Source organism: Loxodonta africana, chromosome 4, assembly GCF_030014295.1.
Source record: "Loxodonta africana isolate mLoxAfr1 chromosome 4, mLoxAfr1.hap2, whole genome shotgun sequence".
Taxonomy (NCBI): domain Eukaryota; kingdom Metazoa; phylum Chordata; class Mammalia; order Proboscidea; family Elephantidae; genus Loxodonta; species Loxodonta africana.
Genome location: NC_087345.1, coordinates 26,755,240 through 26,777,660, shown reverse-complemented (window position 1 = coordinate 26,777,660; position 22,421 = coordinate 26,755,240). Strand labels below are relative to the sequence as shown.

General features: G+C 43.5%; 1 protein-coding gene across 1 annotated transcript in view; it reads right to left on the bottom strand.

Annotated features, from left to right (window-relative positions):
- Positions 1-1,495: 1,495 nt before the first annotated feature.
- NT5DC3 (5'-nucleotidase domain containing 3) overlaps positions 1,496-22,421 on the bottom strand; it is a 68,005-nt gene continuing 47,079 nt past the window's right edge. The window contains exons 10-14 of the mRNA XM_003405299.4: positions 20,463-20,544; positions 19,370-19,456; positions 14,163-14,303; positions 10,206-10,270; positions 1,496-7,283 (exon numbers count right to left, since the gene is read on the bottom strand). Of these exons, the coding sequence (XP_003405347.1) occupies positions 7,031-7,283; positions 10,206-10,270; positions 14,163-14,303; positions 19,370-19,456; positions 20,463-20,544 (628 nt within the window). The 3' untranslated portion in view covers positions 1,496-7,030. The remainder of the gene's footprint in view (positions 7,284-10,205; positions 10,271-14,162; positions 14,304-19,369; positions 19,457-20,462; positions 20,545-22,421) is intronic.

Below are 22,421 nucleotides of genomic sequence, written 5' to 3'. Positions count from 1 at the left end.
AGCAGTGTTCACAAGGACCTGAGCTTTTAAAGCCTTAAACCGTAATTCAGTTTGCATCATTTTACTACAACTCAGGACACAAAATTCATGCGGATCTAAAACTTCCTTAGCACGTTTATTCTACACCTATGGGAAATCAGTCCCCAATTGGAAATGGCTCGCTCCAATTAAAGCACGCAATATAAAATCAGAGTCCTTCCAACGTGAGTCACGCTGAGCAGAGTATAGGTCAAGGAAAACACCCTAAGGGAGCATCGGGCTGCATCTTTATATAGGAGCACGCCACAAAACTTCTTGTTCACGGTGTCCTGTTATTGTCCTGAGTTCCTGTTGTGTCAGTTTCTGAGTAAGGCTTATTATTTGCTAGGATCCTAGCCCTAAGGGGCAGACAAGGGGTGTATGTGGCGGGGTGCTATGCGTATGTGGGCTCCCTTAGTTAGTAGTTGAGGAAAAAAAATAATACTGAGCTCACACGGTGGTCGTGGAAGATCAAATGTCAACAAGCAGGGAACAGCATGTGTTATTGTATCAGGTAGGACTCTTCATCTTGCAAGCATCAGAAAACCCAACTCTACATTGGCTTGAACAGCAAGGGGAATTTATTGGCTGGTATGGAAGGCCCTGAGGAGGGAGGCATCAGGGTTGATTCTATTCAGGGGTTCAGCAAGGTGATCAAATATCCAGTTTCTCCTCACATCTCTACTCGGCCTTTGGAGGTGTTGGCCTCATAGCAATTTTCCTTAGGGGTTTAACTGGACTATGGGTTCCAGGATTCATACTCATCCATGTAAGTACCACTCAAGAGAGAAAACCTCTCTCAGAAACTGGCTCAGACAAGTGAGGAAACAAGCCTTTCCTAAAACAGCAAACCGCCCCCCAACCTCCCCTGGGGTCTGAAAATGTCACATGCTAATTGCCTGAGGCAAAGCGACAGGGTCATCCTGATTGGCTTAGCTCAATCAGGCCCATCCAATCAGCTACTCCCAATGATTGACCGCTCCCTCTTCAGTGTTCCCAAAGCTCATGGGACACAAATTTCACTGCACTATTTTTTTTTTTTTTTATGGCGTAGTCGTTAAGTGCTATGGCTGCTAACCAAAAGGTCACCAGTTCGAATCCGCCAGGCGCTCCTTGGAAACTCTATGGGGCAGTTCTACTCTGCCCTACAAGGTCGCTAGGAGTCAGAATTGACTCACTGGCAACAGGTCTGGTTTTTGGTTTTTTGGATAGCCAGTTGAGGAAGCCCTGGTGGTGTAGTGGTTAAGAGCTAGAGTTGCTAACAAAAAGGTCAGCAGTTTGAATCCACCAGGAGCTCCCTGGAAACCCTATGAGGCAGTTTTGATATGTCCCATAGGGTTGCTATGAGTTGGAATCAACGGCAATGGGTTTGGTTTGTTTTTTTATAGCCAGTTGAAAGAAGCCCTGTGGCACAGCGGTTAAAGTGCTTGGCCGTGAACCAAAAAGGTAGGCGGTTCAAACCTGAAGTAAGATGGGGTTTTCTGCTCCTGTAAAGATTATAGCCTTGGAAGCCCTGTGGGGCAGTTCTACTCTGTCCTGTAGGGTCACTGAGTCAGAATCAACTCAACAGCAGTGGGTTTTTGGTTTTGGGGGTAGCCAGATGAAAGAGGAGATTCACAGCAGGCTCTCTGTCTGGGTTAGTAACCAGTTCACTGATGTGAAATAACCATTTCACCCTTCCCACTCTTGACAACATACCCGTCCATTCTGAGCCCTGGGACAGGAGTCAACGAGCTCCCATCAAACGTGCCCTCCGTGGGGCAGAGACCTTGTCTGTGGTGTTCAATTCCTAGAACAGTACTGGGTGCATGGCAGGCCCTCAGGAGGAAAAAGCAGTGCACCAAATGAAGCTTGGAGGAGTGTGGGGTCAACGGACCCCACCCCAGAGGACAGCAAGACAAGGGCTGCACTCATGGACCATTACCCCCTGTTCCCTCCAGCTGGTGTACCCTGGACACAGTGGGAGGACATGACAAGGCTACCAATGCTGGACACCTCTAACGGCAAAGGCCTTATCAAGACGGGGATATGGACTGTGAGCTGGGAGGGGAAAAAACAACCTCATGGAGCTAGTTACAAAGAAATTCTGAAACATTTTTTAACTAGGTATGCTTCTGGGAGAAGGGAGTAAGATATCAGCACAATGAGAGGTCAAGAACATTGAAGCATTTAAAAACGAAACACATTTAAACTTTTAAAAACAAGTTCTTCAAAATATTTATATCCAAAATCCAGTAGTAAACTGACTTCATAACTAACTGCTGTCAAATCAGTTGCAGATCCTGGTGATCCCACGCGGGACAGAGTAGAACTGTGCCCCGGAGGGTTATCAGTGGCCGATTATTCACAAGTAGATAGCCAGGACTTAATTCTGAGGCACCTATGCATAGATTCAAGCCTCCAACCTTCAGGTTAACAGCCAAGCGTGTTAACTGTTTGCACCACCCAGCAATTCCAACTTCGTAACATTTACTCTTAATTCAGTATATTTTAAACATTAACACATTGCTTCCAATTTCTGGCTTCCCTGATAATTTGCTTACGAACACGTGAACCATCAGTTTCTCCTTGTCCTCAGGAAGGAAACAGCCCTGTGGGAGAACACGGCGGTTACCTGCTGCCCACTAAGGCTGTGCTCACACCAAGTTTTCTGTCTGTAGCCAACTTACACAGTCTTCGAACTCTCAAAAAAAAGGAGGTGTACTTCCTGGGGGTGGGTGAGGTGAAAGCAGTGAGAAAAGAGCCATATCCTTCACCCTTTCTCTCAGGGACGATCTTTTCTGGGGCCATTAGAATCAGATACGGCTTTGCCACTGACTTAAGCGCGCCAAACAGCTACCTTACGATAAACTGGCTGATACAATGCAAACTTTTTATTTAGCAGTACCACATAATACATAAAATCAGCATTTAGAATAAATAGCAAATACACATTCAGAATAAACAGGTGGTCTACCTAATTTGTATTTGTTGTGCTTGATATTCATACAGGCACAATCTATCATTCCACTAAATAATTAGAAAATAGTTTCCTAAGTCAGGGTTGGAGCCTGCAGCTCTCAAGAAGTACAGAGGCACTGCTACAGCTGGGTTCCACGGGAAGCAGCCAAGGTCACGTGCAGGAAGTTTACAGAAGTGCTCCTGGGAATGGAGTAAAGGAAGCAGGACTGGCAGAGGGAAGAGACAGGCTGTAATGCAGACATATCGAGGCCTCAGCTGACCCCATGGGGGGCTCTGGAGCTGGACAGGTGTCCCAAGTTGGGGTGAATAGGCAAGGCCTTTGTACCCCCACATCAACCAGAAGTTTACAGGCTGCTCCAGCAAGGGGATGTGACCTTGGGGAGGCAATGCTCTTCAGCAGAGGAAATGCCCAAAGAGGGCTGGCAGCTGTGACCTGGTTGGCCAGTAGTTTGATCAGTAGGTTGACCAGCAGCACAACCAGCAATTGGGAGAATAAGTCCTTCTGTCCTGAAGGGGAATCTGGGTGCAGAAGAGGTATATTCAACTAGTATCTGAGCCTGGCAGCTCAAGTACACAAAATGAAGCAATTATGCCATGTGCCACAAATACAACATTTTGCTATACTTACCACAAGCAAAGACACCCAGAAAGTAAATTGTAAGGGAATGTGGCACATTTAACTACAAAACCTCTTTCCACTATCTGCACCCAAGCTAGGAGGTTATTCATCTACAGGCTTTCGGCAGAGAACTCTTGCCATTGACACCAACACAACCCATTAGAGCAAGGGCACACGATGGCCCAAGGACCAAATCCCATCTGCTGCCTGTTTTTGTAAATAAAGTTTGAACAGAACTCAGCCATACCCCTTTCTTGAGTAGTTGCAACAGAGAATGGCCAGCAAAGTCAAAAATACTTATTAGCTAGCCCTTTACAGGGAAAGTTTGCCAAACTCTGCATTAGAGAAACTAAACTTGCTTTTTTTCCCTAACACACTAGTGATGTCAAAGGTTAACTGAACTTTGTCAGGCTCCCAAATGCTAAGGCAAGAAAAGACAAAGAGAAGTTGGAAATCAGAATTAAGACGGTAAAACATAGGCTCTCTTAGTACTTAAATAGAACAATCAAGGAACCTTGCCTCTGGCCAGATTTAGTCTTAGAGCGTTCTAGATGAAAGGCTCCCAAGTGGTTCTTTGGCAGCAAAGGAGCATTCGGGACAGTGGAATTCAATTCCAGTAGTTAGCACACTCTCTGCAGCTTAAAACGTCTTTTGGGAGGAGACAGGAGAACCCATTTAGTTCATCCAAAGCTAAACTAGCTAAAAGGAAATTACTTTTCATTTCTCCTTTGCAATAATTACCAGGGCCAATGCGTTCAAAGTAACTAGTAATTTAGTCTGAAACGTGCTCAGATCAACAAAGGTGATTACATGGCATTAATGTTACATCAGAAAATGAAGCTGAAGATAATTTAAAAGGGGGGGGGGGAATGTTAGGAGGAAACTAGGAGCTATAAGCCAAACACCTAAATTTTTTTTACAGCCAGGTTTCATCTCTAAACGCAACTTTAGGAAGCTTCAGCTGTGCGGGCCCGTTCCAAGGCAGCCTGCCGCGGTGACCACGAGCCTTGGTGAGCTGCCACGGCTGGCCACTGGACTAAGGATTTGTTTTCACATCATTCTTAGAAAATCAATCTAACCAATGCTAAAGACGATGATCTGTTAAATGTGCAAACTAATTTTATTCCGTTCACTTTCCAAATTGCTTTTTTAAATGGTAGAAAATAGATTCATTTCCCATGTTCCAATATGCTTTCATCAATGCACACAGCAGACAATAGCTGGTGAGAGCGAAATGCCCAGATCAGGGCGCCAAAATCCCAGCTGGGTCGCTAAGTAGGAGAACACCTCTGTCCCTGCTAGACTTAATGGCTGCCCTGACTCACGTGGCTGGCCATGGTTTGCTGTCCACCAGGGACACACTCAGTGGACCCTTCTGAGACAAGGCCACCACATGACAGATCTCAGTACTGCCAAGCTCAACCGCCCGGAGGCTGACACCCTCCTTAACGGCAGTAAAATTCACTATTCTTACCCCAAAAATGTATTTCTCCCCCAAGGCTTGGGTCACCTAACCCAGACATCCATGTAAACAGGTTTTTTAAATAGCTCTACTTTCCTCCTGAGTAAAAGAACATCCTACAACTGGCACCTAGTAGACACCCAATGAATAGTGTGATTAGATAAAAACCAAGAATTAAAAAAAAAAAAAAAAAAAGCCACTTCCTCACTCTGCTGCTCCAAAGCAGAAATTCTAGGCCCAGAGCACCAGCACATCTTTTTAGGACCCTGATACCAAGAAGTTCTGGGCACTGACCCTCACCCACTGAACACCACTCTCCAACGCACTGCTGCTTAAAACACTGAGGAACAGACAAACAAATGGATTGCTGCGCCTTATCTTGCTTACAACAAAATCTAGAGGGGATAAAAGGGAGCCTATCTGGGTCTAAGGGGCCACCGTCACCATTATAGTTAAACACAACAACATACCACTGCACAATTTCATTGTAACAAGCAGCATTACAAAAGATGCACTATAACTCACCAGTTTAATTTCTGTGTTTGGCAGGTAGCCTATGAACTGCCAAGCTGGCATTCTGTCACTAGCTGGTTACAATAAACTCATTACAGTAAAAACTGCTGAACGAGCAAGCATTCTCCAGAAGCCCCTTCAGGGATCTGCCACCCTTCCTCAGGGTCAAGAATATACGCTACTTGTATTGTCCCTAGAAGGAAAAAAGTTCACTTAGCAAGATCATCTCTAATTCTTTTCTCTTAACTTCAAGGACCTTTATTACCTACCATCTTAAACATGCCAAACACCAAAGAAAGCCACCCAAACACTGCAGGAGAAAAATCTAAGGGGAGAGAGGGTTGGGGATGGCTAAGAGGCGATGGCCACCTCCTTCCTCCCCCTACTGAACTCAGCACCTCTGCTCCCTGGACAACTCATGAGAGAGAGGCAGGCATCCATGTGATTCCCTCCAGAGACGATGACCACCAGTAGCCCATACGTTTCAACAAGAGTCCAATATGACCCAGCAGGTGCCACGTTCCATTGTCCTTCCTCCAATGAGCACATTAAACCAACACTTGGGTCCCTGTTTCAGGTTTAATATACTCCTGGGAGACCTTCCTCAAAAATTTTGGCTCTTCTGATCCTGCTGGTTTCTGGCAGCCTTATTCTAGAAAGTCTGCCCCACTACCTGGAAAGAGATTTTAACCAGGGATTTTGTGTCCTCACCTTCCATTCCTGGGAAAAACAGGGAATCCACCCAACACTCATTATACATCTGTCCTTTCCAGCTTAGGGTAGGAGAGAAGTAGACCACTGAAGACAAGAGGTTAATGGAGTTGCAGCTTTTCTTGCTCCTTCTCGCTAAGTCCTTCCAGGGAGGCTGAGTTTGCTTTGAAGAACAGGCTAGAATGCCAGTCTTGGTACCTAACGATTTGGGAATTAGCTTCTGTTTGGAGATCCTCTTTGTGACTTACTGCAGCATTATGCTACTGCAGAACACACGAAATTATAAGCTTTCTGCAAACAGCTTGCTTCATGCCCCTGCGGTTCCCGGCACACTGCGTGCAAGTGTTCAGTACATTTTCCACCCAAGAGTCAAGAACAGTTTCAAAACTTAGCCAGCTGGAACATGTACACGGCATCAAGAGGGCTCACCTGTCCCAGAAAAGCAGACATGTGTTGCAGTTTCCTAGCAAACCACAAGGCTGAATCATACAGAGTTTCAATATGAAGCTCGCCCTTCAGCCCTATTTTAACAGGACGTGCAGAGGCAGGCGGGGCCAGTGGACGGCTAGCTCCTGCCTCAACAACCTGGGGCGTATTCTCCAGAAAGTACAATAGAAATATCAAAAAGCATACTTGTATCTTTTCAGAAAGCAACACTCAGACTCACACAAAGTCAACCCCACCATGTCCACTCAATAATCTGAGGCTCTCATTGATTCTGGCTTTTCCCACCGTTGGACACTTGGTTACTTGGCCTGGGCCTCCTGCAGGAGGGGGACTCTGAAGGTGGAGGTCCTGTCAGCCCACGCGGGAAGTTCGTGCTGCAGAGGCGTCCTCCTGGGGTAGAAGGTGTGGTTGACATCGTAGTTCAAGAGGCAGCTCAGAGACGCCATGTAGATGTCGGCAAACCGGGACAGGCGCCTCAGGAAGTAGGTTGGGTTCTGGTCTGTGCGGAACAGGCTTCCAAACTGGGCATTGAAGAAACTTTTGGTCATTTCTCTGAAGAAGCAAGGAAAAGAATGAAACAATGGAAAATGATTCGGAAAAGTCTGTTTTTAAATTATTGAAATTCAAATCGTGTATTGATTATTTTATAGGACTGTTTGAAAGAAAGAGTAGCCTATGCTATGTACAACCAAACAGCTCATGGGATTTGGTTTCTTGGTTTAGAGGTTTAGGGTCATGGTTCCACGGGACATCCCAGGTAATTGGCCTAATAATGTGTTTAGTGCTTCTGTTCTACCTCCTAGTTCGCTGCATAATGCCTGGGGTCTTAAAAGCTTGCAAGCAGCCGTCCAAGGCACAACAATTGGTCTCTATTTGCCTGGTGCAACAGGGGAAGAAGGAGAGTCAGAAATAGGAGGAGATGGACTGTGTGGCTAACTGCCTCCAGGAAAAACTGCCTCCTTTACCAAGAGGCCAGAAGAACTAGATGGCGCCCGGCTACCGTTACTGAATGTTTTGATCAAAGATTCTATAGAATACTGATCAAAGGTAGACATGCAGAACAGAACTGCAAATTCTCATGGAATCGAAACTTTCTGGAGCCATAGAGGCTGGATGAACCCCTGAAACTAACACCCTGAGATATCTTTAGACCTTACAACAAAAATATCCCCTGAAGTCTTCTTAAAACTAAACAATAGTTTAGCTTAACTAGTAAAAAATGTCTGCCTTGAACATTATGCTCTTTTAAGAACTGTCTATATGGGATCAAATTAACAACAGCAACTCAAAAGATCAGACAGGAAGCCTAGAGGGCAGTGAGGTTATGTTAATGGAGGAGGAACAACTCAGAAAAGGAGGGTGAGATTCGTTGTACAACTCGAAGAATGTAATCAATGTCACTGAATTGTAACTGTAGAAATGGTTGGTGTGTTTTGCTGTGTATATGCTCAAAAACAAAAGAAAAAGCACGCCTAACTTCTAAACAAGAAAACAGTCTCACCGTCTATCCATTGGAAATGGCTCTGATCACATTTCCCTCTTCTGCCAGCAGAGAGAACATTATTTCAAGGCTCCATTTCAGGGTGCACGCCCTTCTAAATATGCACACCACATTTTCTAAATCAAAGCAAGGGTTGCAGGAGCTGCTTCTGGGAGCATGGGGAGATACGGAGTCCTTGGCTGGTACAACAGTTAACACACATGGCTACTAACCAAAAGATGGGTGGTTTGAGTCCACCCAGAGTCCCGCGATCTACTTCTAAAAAATCAGCCATTGAAAACCCTATGGAGCACAGTTCTACTCTGACACACATGGGGCTGCCATGACTTAGAACTGACTCAATGGCAACTAGTTTGGTTTTTAGGGAGATATAGTTTCCAATGTCCCTGGATAGTCTCTAAATTCTGAGTTAATGTTTCCCCTTCCACAGAATGGAAATAATGCCCCCTTTATTATAAGGTTGTCATGAGAATTGAGTAAGATAAAAGAAATAAAAACACATTGTAAACTCTCAAGTACTTTTACATCTGAGGTACTAACCTCACTGCTCCTGGCGGCGTGGGCCCTGGCATTTTACCAGGTTTTCACGCACCCCAGGGCTCTAAGCTCCTGCAGCTATACATACGTGCACGTGTGTATAAATCAACACCCCATCACACATACACATGGCAAGCACGCCCTCTGATGGCTGGGACCCTACGCACAGAATATTCCAGCAAAATGAATAAATACTATTTGACTACTGGTAAATCAGTACAAATGTGGCCAAAAAAAAAAAAAAAGCTTTATACAACTGTGTGATAGAAACCATAAGTTAGTAGTCATCCTCTGTCATCTACGAGAGTAGACGTTGCAACGGCCAAACAGTAGAAAAGTTAAAGAACCGGAGTACGTCTGTGGGTGGCATCCACCAATGGTTTTTAAACTTTTACTCAAAAAATCTCATTGAGATGTGAAGATGCTAGAGACTAGAATGCAGAACTACACTTCTGATGGGTAGAGCAATTTCCTTATGTAATAATCTAAGGTTCCTCGAGGTGAGCTGTCCCTGGGCTTTAGGACCCAGGGCTGACTATCAGGGCCCATGGCCCAAATTCAAATCACATTATAAGCCTTCCCCCCATCACCCTCTCCCCAAACATTTTTATACCAATGCAAATCAGGTTAGAATGAACATCAGATAGCTGACACCCCAAGAGGGAGGAAGAAGGAGTGAATGAAACCCAGCTTTGTCTTTTGTAGCACCAAGGGATGGCCTCCTGGCCCCCGGCCCAGTCCCAGGGGCAGGCTGCCCACTGCTCAGAGCCCAGGTCCAGGCTGCACCTAGCAGGGCCAAGCACACCAGGAGAAATGTCTGTGCAAATGTGGTCTACATAAAATGCATCCTTCTCAGTGAAGCATGAATGTAAACAAGGCCTCTTCTGAACAGTTGTTCCCATATGCACACATCCACCAGACTTTCCTGCCAGCTGGGCTTTCTTTACCAATAAACATTCTGATGACTGAATGTGTGCACAGTCCTGAAACAGCCTTCTAACTAAGGATAGTTACTAATAAGCACCTGGTTTATAGAAGCCCTGAGAATTCATTACGGGTTCAGAGTCCACCTCCAACATCGTCCCAATGGCCACATGATGCTGGCAGCATCACCAAAGCCTGGCCCCACTGCCCGCACTGGGAAAGTCAAGCAGGCAGAGCAGAGGATAAGGAGAGCATCCCCCTTCTCCCTACAATTCAAATGGCCAGGGTGGGAGGTGTGGCAGAGGTCACGTCACCGCTGGCCTCCAGAAAATGTCACATCACTACCAGCAGATGGCTGATTCTGGATACCAGTGAACTCTCGATTTACACCTGGGAGCTAAAAAATGATGTTTCAAAAGTAGGCTTGGGCAGGTCCTGGGGGAAGGTGTGTGGGAGGAGCACACTCAGAATAAGGCAATGGGTTCACTGCATTCAAAGCAGTCTGCTCTTACCTCATCTCCTTTCTCTCCTTTTTCCACTCCTGCAAAACCAGCTGTGACTCGGCGTCTCGGTGAACCTGCAGGACACAAGCTAATTACTAAGACTGTTTTGGTTCCAAATAAACTCATTAGGTGATGAGAATTTTTTAATGGGCAGCTTCTCCTGGAGGAATTTATTTTTCTAAGTCTAAGACGCAAGTACTTTTTATTTTTTGTATTTTTAGACTCTCAGTTGAAATCTTGCCTTCCTCACTAAAAATACTTTTACATACCCAATACTAGAAACAAAGTTTAATAAATTAAGATGGAATATTACGAAGCTATTAAAGTATTAAGGAAAGGTTATGTGTAAACAGAATGTATATATATATAAACAAAATAAGAGTCCCCGAGTGGCGCAAATGGTTAAGTGCTCAACTACAAGCCAAAAGGTCAGTGGTTCAAACCCACCCAGAAGCACCGTGAAAGAAAGTCCTGGCAATCTGCTTCTCAAAGGTCACAGCCTTGAAATTCTATGGAGCAGTTCTACTCTGCACACAAGGGGTCGCTATTGAGGCAGGGATTCTCAGAGCCCAGCCCTTCTAAGAGACACCTGCTCTGGCTTCTTCTACACCCAGTAGAAATGACCACGCATTGTTCTGAAATTCTCCTTGACAAGATAATTACAGAATAGGCCATAGATGGGCTCAAGTGGTTTAAGCTACGCCATCCTGGCATTTTAAGTAACGCCATCCTGGCATTTTAAGTGAACTATTGGCTCATTAAGTGAAAAATACATACGAGCACCCCACCTCTGGGTGAAGACTTAACATGCTAATGAAGGAAAATCAACCTCTTCCTCCACACTGGACAATCAAATCCTTGCCTAAAGAAAATGCCTAGTCATCCCCAAGTTCTAAGTGCCTGCATGAAGGTCAATTCTGAAGATTCATGATGAACATGCATCCTTGTTTGCTCTCTGTAAAAGTTCACCTCCCCAAACTGCCTGCGAGCAGTCTTGGAGGTAGCAAACCAGGTTGCTCCTTTCCTTGTGTAATGAAATAAAGGCGCCTTTCTTCTCTCCCACCTCAGACTCTTGGTTATTGGCTGTAACAAGTCATCCCAAGCAGAGCCTGGGGTTTCCACCCAGAATTGGCTCGAAAGCAACTAACACAACATAAACAAAATACATGCGTGCACTATACATACACATAATATATACATTACACACATTACCTATGTATAAACATATTTAATACATACTATCAAAAAAAAATTTTTTTTATCACATATACCATATATATGTATAAACACAAAAACGCTAGTTAAGTGGAACTAGCAGGTATGATAGTATATCCACTAATTGCAAGCATGTAAAAGTAGGGCACATATTTGGAAATTAACAAGGAATTTTTAAAAATAATTTGTGCTAGATAGCAGGATTATAAGTGGTTTAATTTTTTTTTTCCTTAAAGTAATTACATTATCTTTTAAAATACCGAAGAGGAAAAAAAAGTAATTGTTTTTACAAAAGGCAAAAAGGTAGAGCACTTCAAACTGAAGGAAAAGCAGAGAATTTTCTGGCGGGTCAAAGTATGAGAAAAAGCAAAGGAAAAATAGCAACTGCCTACAACGTTAACAAATGGGATCTCACAAATCTCTCTCCAAGGTTCTCTCTCCAAGGCTAAATGGAAACACCAAAGCCAGAGTGAAGTGCACATCATCACGGGGGACAGGTGGGGCTCCCTGCAATTCACAATCACAGGGGTAACCTTAGAACCCTGAGGAAAACACCCAACAGACAAACCATCTGCTCCTGCCATAGAGTCAAGAGTCTTCTATTTATCACATCTGCCCAACACCTCAACTGCTGTCACCTGCTAAAGCGCTCTGTTGCTTAGACAACAATGGTATCAACTGAGGCTGCAATCTGGATTTCTTGCCTACTACCACCACCACCTATACCACCAGGAATCAGCTGCCCTTGGACAACCAGCAGCTGCAGATTACCTGAGCATCAGTCAGCTGACCCAGCCTAGCTAGGAGTTTTAAATCAACAAATTACTCACTACCAAATTTGGGCTCCAAAACATATGTGACTAAAACAGAAAAGGTAAAATCTGTAAGATGCCACAAAAACCAACAGTAATACACATGAGGAACGTGCTTCTTAGTTCAGTCAAGTATACAAGACCAAATGAGCAAAACTTGCCCAAAAGCAAAGATGAGGTGTCAGAAAGGGACAGGAAAAATGGACATGGGGAACCCAGGGTAGAAAGGGGGGGGAATGCTGACACATTGCAGGGACTGCAACCAATGTCACAAAACAATTTGGTATAAATTTTTGAACGTGGGGGAAAAAAAATTCATCACCTACTGAAGATGATAATTTTGAAATTTTGAAAAATTTAAAAAATACAGAAAAATACTGGAAGCATAGACATCCATGATTTAACAAATGTTAACTGGATACTTTTCCTTCATGTTACTGTTTTTATGTTTTGTATTCAACACCTTAAAAATATGTAAAAAATTACAAAAAAAAAAGGCAGCAGAGCCAATCTAGCCAGGATATACTGGAAACAGGGCCTGGAGGACGTGCGGAGCCTCACGCTCTGGAATGTACGCACCCTTACCAAGGACCTGGCCTGCCACTCCTTGTGGTTCATCCTGAGCTCACCACCCAGTCAGCCCCACATGGCTGCCAGCTGGGGCAGGCCAAGCAGCTCCCTGCCCATTTCCAAAGCAGGCTGGCAGGTCGTGGGCAACAAGCCACGGCCAGACAGTTCCAGGGATGTTAGCCAAGACAGCCAGCACCTGTGCCCCTTATCCCAAGAGAGTCGGCACTCACGCTAAGATGGCTGTGACCCAGAAATGCTGAGTGAGAAGGCAAGGTGCCCCTGGAGATTAGGAAGGAGGAAGGGGCAGCAGAGAAAGGGGGCCACAGCTGCAAGAGAGGAGCTGCTCTCATGGACCAGGAAATGACCACTAAGACAACATTCCTCATTACTTATCCAAAGCTGGCTATATAACTTATGGAAAGAGAAAGCTGCCACTGAATTCCAGTGAGCCAACAATTATAGGCATTATCTTCAAAGTCAAATTGAGGCTGGACTCAGGGAACTTGATACTGGCTTTGAGGCTGTCCCCAGGAAGCCATGGTGCCTAGACAGTGCTCACTCCACAGAACCCTTCACTTTACAGATGGAGAAACCGAGGCCCAGAACAGAGAAGTCCCACAGGAGGCTAAGGGTAGAACCAAGACTATACCCAAACGTCGGCAGAGTTTCTAGAATCACCACTCCCTTGAAAATTTTCCAATAGGGCTTTAGTATGGAAGTGGATTTTGTAAGCAAACGCTGCATTTACAGGGGCCTCACAAAAGACTCTTTCTCCAAAAGGCTCTAATGAGCATTTTAAAAGGTCCTTTCAGGGGGAAATTTGGCAAAACTCCAGTAGCTATTCTGCATGGAGTAGAGGTGCTTCAGTGGTAGAATTCTCGCCTTCCATGCAGGTGACCTCAGTTCGATTCCCAGCCCATGTACCTCGTGTGAATCCATACCTACCTGTCACTGGAGGCTTGAGTGCTATGATATTGAACAGGTTTCGGCGGAGCTTCCAGACTAAGACAGACTAGGAAAAATGGCCTGGCAATTTACTTCCGAAAATCAGCCAACAAAAATATCATATGCTAAACAATTTCTGTAGAAATTGTCAAAAAGGAACCTAATTTGCTGTGTAAACTTACACCAAAAACACAATAAAATAGTATTGAAAGAAAAAAAAAGCACTATAAATCACAACATGGGGTTGCCATGAGTCAGGGCCAATTCAATAGCAACTAACAATGATTATTTTGCAGCCAGTTGAGAGCAGAATGACATAAGCCTCATACTTTTTAACCACAATTAAACAAAAAACACCTGAAATAACTTTGACCAGCGGATGAATTTCAGCTCAAAGAAAAAAGAAAGAAAAAAATTCCCAAACCTGCATCTGCTCCAAGAGCCCAGTCAAGGTCTGCAGCCAGGTCATGGTCTGGATGTACTGCTCCGTGTTCATGATTTTGAGCTCGGACCTTAATTCTGGGATAATTGCACCCGTTCGCCAGCCATGCTTTAGGGTCAAATCCTGATCACAAAGATCACAGTCAACGTTAATCTCAACAGAATCAAACCACTTCATTACTTTTCCCAGACGCAACAGGTGTTCATTTAATTACTTGTCAACTATAATGGTTAGTTATTAACCAAGTGGAATTAAATGAATTATGGTTAATTAAAACCAATATAGCCCCAGTCTTTGACCATTTCACCTCATGTACATTTGAGTTCCGGAAATAATGGCTGTGAATCACAGCCCCTGCAGAAACACAGGGTCTGGAATCATTAGCCGAGGACTGAAAAAACAATGAGGTTGGGAGCAGAAGGAGGCTTAACCTAAACTCCAGGGAAGGACTTCATTCAGTTCATCCACAGGTCTCTATGGAGCACCTATCATGTGCCCGGGCCTGTGGGTCAAGGGGAACCAAAGAATCTCAGGCTTGGAATGGATCACAAACATGCATGGTCACTCCCCACCCCCCTGTTTAGTCATTGTGTTTAAAGTGAAAGTTTATAGCCTAAAATAGTTTCTCATTAAAAAATTAATACACAAATTGTTTTGTGACATTGGCTGCAATCCCTCATGGTTATATTTTTCATTTCAAATATTACAATCCCATAATTCAATAATAGGCCAGTGTAGTGCAGTGAATTACTTAATGTGGCCCTTCTAGCCACACATGGTCTTAAAATTCCCACCAAATGATTAGGTGGAACTATGCAAATAAGGTGCATGGCACCCCTGTGTAGGGGGGAGGGTAGGACCAAGCAAATAAGGTGTATGGAACCCTAATGAGGGGATTGGTCAGTTTTGCCATTCCACTAGGCTTAAAAGGGAGCCAATCTCAGAGCAGAGAGGGGACCTCATTAACATCAAGAAAGAAGAGCCAGGAGTGGAATGTGTCCTTTGGACCCAGGGTCCCTGTACTGAGAACCTCCTAGACCCAGGAAACAGAGAACTGCTTAACACCGGAGATAGCACGAGACAGCAAGACACAGTGGCAGAGAAACAGTGGCAACAGAGCTGACAGACGGCGCAGTGGACTTCCCAGCCCACAGAGCAAGGTGGCTACGTGGGTGTACTGACCCACAGAGCAAGGGAGATAAGTGCCTTCGGGTAGAGGCTTACTGGAGGAGTGGGGTACCCCCAGGCACTTACTGGCAGAGCTAAAGAGCTGTGTTAACACTTGCCCAGCAGGCCAGGGTCCAAGAGGCCAAGGGGCCGAGAGGCCGAGGGCCAGAGAAAGGCCTAACTACGGGTACAGCCAAGGAGAAGCTGTCCGGATGGAAGAACTGTATCCTGCGTCATTCCTGATCCTGAATCGTAACCTGTTACTTCCCTAATAAACCCCATAATCCTGAGTATGGTCTGTAAGTTCTGTGTGGTCATTTCAACGAATTATCAAGCTCAGCAGAGAAGCAGAGTGCCATGGGAGGGACAGCTGGTGTCAGAATTGGTAAAAAAGTTGGAGAGAGGAGGTATGTCTGACATCCACCTCACGGGAGTCAGCCTTGGGCTGTTGATGCTGACAGTGATTCTCCTCCCACCTTGTGAAGCTGGACCAGGAAGTCTAACACCCTGCACCATACAGCCAGAATGTCTGAACTCAGATAAGTCCTGGAACATCTAAGATATACAGTCACCATTCTAAATGGTCATTCATTTTCTCATCTGACAAATATTTATCAAGCACTACTATTTGCTAGGTTCTGTTCTAGACACTAGATAATGCAATAACTACAAAGTGGCAAAATCCCTGCCTTCATGGAAAATACAGACAATAAACATGCAAACAAATCCATAATGGCAGGTAGTAATAAGTTCAGTAGACAAATATCCAGCAGAGTAAGAATAGGGGGCAATGTGGTTACTATTTAATATTGGGTGGTTAGGAAGACCAAGCTAGTAAAAAGGACATTTGAATAGAGACCTGAAGGGAAGGAGGGAGAAAATATGCAAATATATGGGAGGAGAGCTGAGCAAGTGCAAAGGCCCTTGGGCAGGAATATTTACAGAGGGAGAGTCAAGGAACAAGAAGGCAAGGGCCTACAGGAGAATAGGAGAGGGGGGCAAGGACAGTAGGTGCCTTCAGAGGTAGGCTGGGGGGAGGTGAGATCATACAGGGCCTTAAAGGCAACTATAGAAACTCAGGCTTTTACCCTGAGTGAGAAAGGAAGCCTTTGGGAGTTTTAAGGAGAGAAGTAGCATTTAATTTAGCTTACGGTTCACTCTGGCTACTCACCCAAAGCTAGAATCCACACCCTGTAGGCCCTAAGGACACCTCCCTTCTTTACTGGTTCAATTTCTTTAAACCTTTCAATATGTCTATTTCTTTCTCCCACAACACATAAAAACCTATAGCACGCTCTTTTAAATATTCCCGATGGTGACAAACTTTTGAAAGTGAATTTGATTTCTGAAAATAGGCAAAATTGATTTGAAACATGCCTAAAGCTAAAATACATGACAATAAATTAATAACAATAAAACCAATTTTCTCTTGTGCTTCAAACTGGCTCTCAAATCTATCCCAAAAGGGGCACTCAAATGTATTTTGAGAATCAGCACCAATAATGGAAGAAGTATGCAGATTGCCAAGGTGACTCTTATGAAGGATCACGTTCATGCCCCACATAATTTCTGACACGTTGCTTAAAGAACTGGTCTCACAGAACAGAAGAACTGGATGGTGCCTGGCTACTAAGACAGGGAAGAGAGGGTCCCCCCTCCCCTGGATTCCCCCCCTCACCCCCACCCCCACCACCAATCTGTAAACAAAGTACAGGAAATGGGCCAGGGCGCAGAAACAAAGCCATTCCCCAGAGCAATGGGGCAGGGTATCAGAAAATAGCCCACAAACTTCTTTAAAGTTGTTTTACAGGAGCAGCTGGATAAAACCGGACATGCACAGAACATCTACCTGTGACCACTGTGTGACCTTCCACCAGGGGCAGTGAGGGGCAGCAGCCGGGAATCAAACTCGGGCAGTGAGAGACTGTGCAGGTGCAACACCCCATAATAAGTCCTGCTACAGATCCCAGAGGACGCTGGGACAGGAGCCATCTTAGAAAGCTGCTGCACGCACACCTTCATTAACCTATCCCTGCCCAAAATGGGCTACTTGCTGGAAAACCCCACCTATGCCTGCGAATAAACATGAATCTTTTCCTGCCTAAGAACTTTTAAAAACACGGGTGGATCTTTTGTTCTGTGAGACGGGGGTAAGCGTTGCTTTAGGCCCTTCTCGTCTCCGCTTGTAAGCCTCTTCAATAAAGCTTTGCTAGTGTGGAAAACTCTGCAATGCCTTACCTGCTCATTTTTGACCAGTGAGAGGCAAGAGCCTTTTTCCAGTAATAATACCACTACTCCAAATTTTGATCAAAGATTATAGAGAAGAATCCTGATCAAAAAGGAAGCAAATTCAGAACAGAATTTAAAATTCTCACGGACTCTAGACTTTCTGGAGCCATGGAGGCTAGATGAACCCCTAAGACTACCACCCTGAGATAATCTTTAAACCTTACCAAAAATATCCCCTGAAGTCATCTTAAAACCAAACAATATCTTAGCTTAACTAATAAAAAAGTTTCTGCCTTGAGCATTATGCCCTTTTAAGAACTATTTATATCAGATCAAATTAACAACAGCCATTCGGAAGATTAGCTAGGAAGCTTAGGGGGCAGTGAGTTTACGGGGAGAGGGAGGGTGAGAGCGGCTGCACAACTCAAAGAGTATGATCAATATCACTGAAATGCACATGGAAAACTGTTGGTGTATGTTTTCTATGTATATTCTCAACAACAATAACAACAAAATAAATATGACTAAAAAAAAAAGAATTGGTCTCACAGCTTTACAACATTGGTTTTCAAAGCTTATCATGGAGGGCTTGTGAAAGCACCCTAGAGTTTCTGACTCAGCAGGTCTGGGGCGCGGCCCGAGAATGTGCATTGCTAACAAGCTCTTCCCAGGAGCTGCTGCTGCTGCTGTCGCAGGGACCGTAGTTGGAGAACCCTGGCTTTGTGAGTGCGCCCCTAACGCTAAGTCCTCGTGTGTCACCTCACAGTACCACGGATCCACGTGCCTCACAAAAACACGCACTTACGTGGTCAGGGACTACAGGTCCCGCTGAACAGGGGACAAACACCCATGATGCCAAAATGCTGATGCCACAGACCTCGGTGGGGTTCAGGCACGGGTACTCTGAAGACACTTCCCAGAAGGTCCTAATGCACAGCCCAAGTTAAAAACCCACTGCTTCCATGGTAGGCAGACACAAGAGGGACATAGGCTGATAGATAGATACATATGTGTGTATATATATATATGTACATATACATGTGTATGTGTGTATACATACATACATACACATATACGTATGTATGTAAGATGTAAGGCCAACTTTCAATGTGGGTCAAAATACTCAGAAATATCAGCTGCAACAAACAGTGACCACTCTCTCCTTACCACCCCTCACAGTGAGCTTCAGGATCTAATAACTGCGCACTGCGGAACCTAGCTTGGACCACTTAACAAACATAAATTCATTCTACAAGGAACCAAATATGGTATTAATGACGAATAACTCGATCCTGTTCCAATCACAGATTGAATCATAATTCAAGTCCTGTGACACTCCTCTGATCATGTCAAGAGGCATGAAAAGCCTCATTTTCACGTAACAGCTGTTTAATGCAAACGCCAATTTTATACTCTTTAGATGTGGCTGCTGGTGAAAGAAGCACAGCTGGGGCTTGCGAGATTGTGTGGTGAATTTTTTCCGTGTTCTGATGCCTACATAACAGGAAAAAGATTGCTGGCATTTATTTCTTACCATTACTTAAATGGAAAGATGCTCTGACAAAATGCTTTGAGTAAATTACTCATTTCCATCATTTCCAGAAAATTTACTTATATTCATGACCCTGACCCATTCTGTTCTGTAAAAAACAACACATTAAAAAAAGGCCTACTCCTAGTTTTTATGAAAGCATAAAAATGACTGTAAACAAGAGAGATATTTCTTAGTAAGTGGGACTAATACATCATCACTTTTTATCAACAAAGATACACGGAAAAAAAAGGTCCCTCACCGCCAGGTCACTGTATATATGGTCGCCAAAATACAGTACTTTGGATCCTCTCCATCCAGTAAGTTTCAAAAATTCATATAAATTGCCCTACGATAAGAGAAAAATATAAACATCATATCACCTGTATGTTTCAAAACATTCATCTTACAAAACTAAAAAAAATTCTTTAAATATCGAAACACGAAGGTAAAAACACCTTTGGAAGGAATCTTTTAACCTCTTTTCTATGTCAAATACACTTTTCAAAGAGGATTCGGATTGTACATTCACTTCTTTGTAATTACCACTTTACACTTAACATGCTGTGAGGGTCCTTTCACATCAATGAATATTAATGTGCCATTTAATTTCAGTTGCTGAGAAGTACTCCACCCCAGGCTATACCATGGTTCATTTTGTTAACTCCCTCATGTTGGACATTTATGTTGTTATCAATTTTGTTAATAACTTCCTGGTAAACATTCTTGTAGCATTGTTTTAGCTACAACTTAATAATTTCTCAGGTTAAATTCCTAGAAGTGGAATTGCTGTATCAAAGCTAATTTTTTAAATTCTAGAAAATAATACTGCTAAATCCACAAGATGTAATATACCCAACAGAAATATATCCGTTAAAAAAAAAAAAAACTTTGTAACACAATAATGGTCAGCAATTCAATCATTTCTTCAAACATGTGAGAACATTATATGATACCAAAATATATTAAAACGTGGCATAAAACATATCGTCTGGAAATAATTACTGATTTGGATGAATAAAATGCCATGTGATTAAAGGCTTCTAAAAAATAAATTTCCAAGGTTTACTACTGGCATCTTGAATTTTACATACTTTTTTAAAGTAATGCCTTAAATTTCATTTTTAAAAACTGTTACATCCTGAGTTACTTTAGATACTAGCATTGTGAAAATATAGTGCTTGAAGCCTAAATTTTACCACCGAGTTAATACACACTAAGCTATGAACAGTCCATCTAGGCAAGGCACTCAGAACTATGCCTGGCACTAGTAAGCCTCGAAGGGTGCTAGCCGTTATCTTCATCACTGACCACAAAGCCAAGCAACGTAAAGGAAGGAATTGGGAAGGGCATACCTGCTTGTAAATCTGGCCTTTCTGCAACTTGTAGATTTTATCCCAGAGTAAGACACCTTTCTCGTTTACTTTTCGGAAAGGTCTAACAACAGAAACGGGAAACGTTGTGACATATGGTGGTAGTTCAGGCTGTTTGCTATAGCGAACACTACACGGTTTCTCGCTGGTGACAGGAAGTACCTCCACAAACCAACCCTCTGAAACCAAGACTCCACCTCTAAACCTCTGTATCACAAAAACAACTTGAGGAAATACTGCTTTAGTACATTTTTTCAGTTTTATACCTGAAATTCAGCCACTTTAGACAGAAAACAAATCTGAGGCCAGGAGTACTACTTTATCATGGGAAACAAGAAATAGGAATAAGTTCTCTTTTCAAAAGCTAAGTGTGTTAGCCCAAAGGATCCAGGGTTTGTTCGCCCTTTTTTTTTTTTTTTTTTTAACAATGTACCATTTATTAGGATTATTCTTCTGCTTAGGAAAAATATAAACTCACTGTAAAAAATCTGGAAAATGCAGAAAAATACAATGAAGAAAAGGAAAATAACTCACAATTCTAAGCATCCAGATACAAATAGTATGTCTTTCACTCTTCATATATCTGTTAACCTTTTTCTTTTTTATGTACATAAAATGGGGATCATTCTGCATGTACTGACTGATATCCTTTGTTTTTTCACTTATATTGTGAGCAATTTCCCATATGATTACATACTCCTAAATGCATCATTTTTTACGCTAATCAAACATGCTCACTGCAATAACACGATGGTCAGCAATTTTTAATGGTTGTATAATATCTCCTCATATGGATGTTCCAAATTTAACCAACCATCCCCTATTATTAGAACTTTGGATTGTTTTTAGGCACCCTGGTGGCACAACGCTTAAATACTCGGCTGCTGATCAAAAGGTTGGCAGTTCAAACCCATCCAGTGGCTCTGTGGGAGAAAGATCTGGCAATGTGCTCCCGTAAAGATTACAGCCTAGAAAACTATGGAGCAGTTGTACTCTTGTCACTTGGAGTCGCCATGAGTTGCAATCAACTCAACAGCACCCAACAACAACAGCTTGTTTTAAACCTTTCACTCTTAAAAATAAAACAAGGATGAACACAGATGGAGATTATTCAACTTTTACCCCAGACATCCAGAACACAGGCAAAATAAATGTGGGCGGTGAGCTGGGCTGAGACACCCCCCTCCCCCCACCCAAAGGAAAGGAGTTCAGGACACAGCAGAGACAGGAAACACGAGACCCTTCTCCTGACCACACCAGAATCCAATAAGAAAACACGGGAGAGCATTTTATCGGTGACAAAGCAGCCAGCCAGTGTTTACAGCTGTTGTATAGCGACACTCTAGTTTTTCTTTCATTCTCTTGAATCTCAGCATTTCTCAGTCTCTGACACTGGTTCTTGGGTTTGACTCTTCCAGGAATCACTATGACCCTTGGAAAACTGGAACACTACCATCACAAGAGGAATTTAAGCCATTCATCCCTAACTACTACTAAAAACCCACTGTCTTTGAGTCAATTCTAACTCATGACAACCCCATGTGTTTCAAAGTAAAACTGCTCCATTAGGTTTTCTTGGCTGTTTTTTTTTTTTTAATCTTTATGCAAGCAGATCCCCAGGCCCTTCCTCCACAGCACCACTGGGTGTGTTCAAATCGCGAACCTTGAGGTTAGTAGTCAAGAGCAAACCATTTATACACTCAACCCTATTTACAGGGAGCCATATTATGACACTTCAACTCAACAAACAGAGAGGAAAAGGATAGTGCTGGTTACTAACTGCAGAAGAGGTAAACGCAAAAGATTGTGCTTCAAAACAGGCCACTAGGATACAAATATAAGTTACTTTTATAGCCCTAATCAGTATTTCTCAAGACTTTTGGCATTTTGGGTAGGTCACCTCATTGTGTGCAGGCCTGGCCCACATGTTAAAAGCCATTT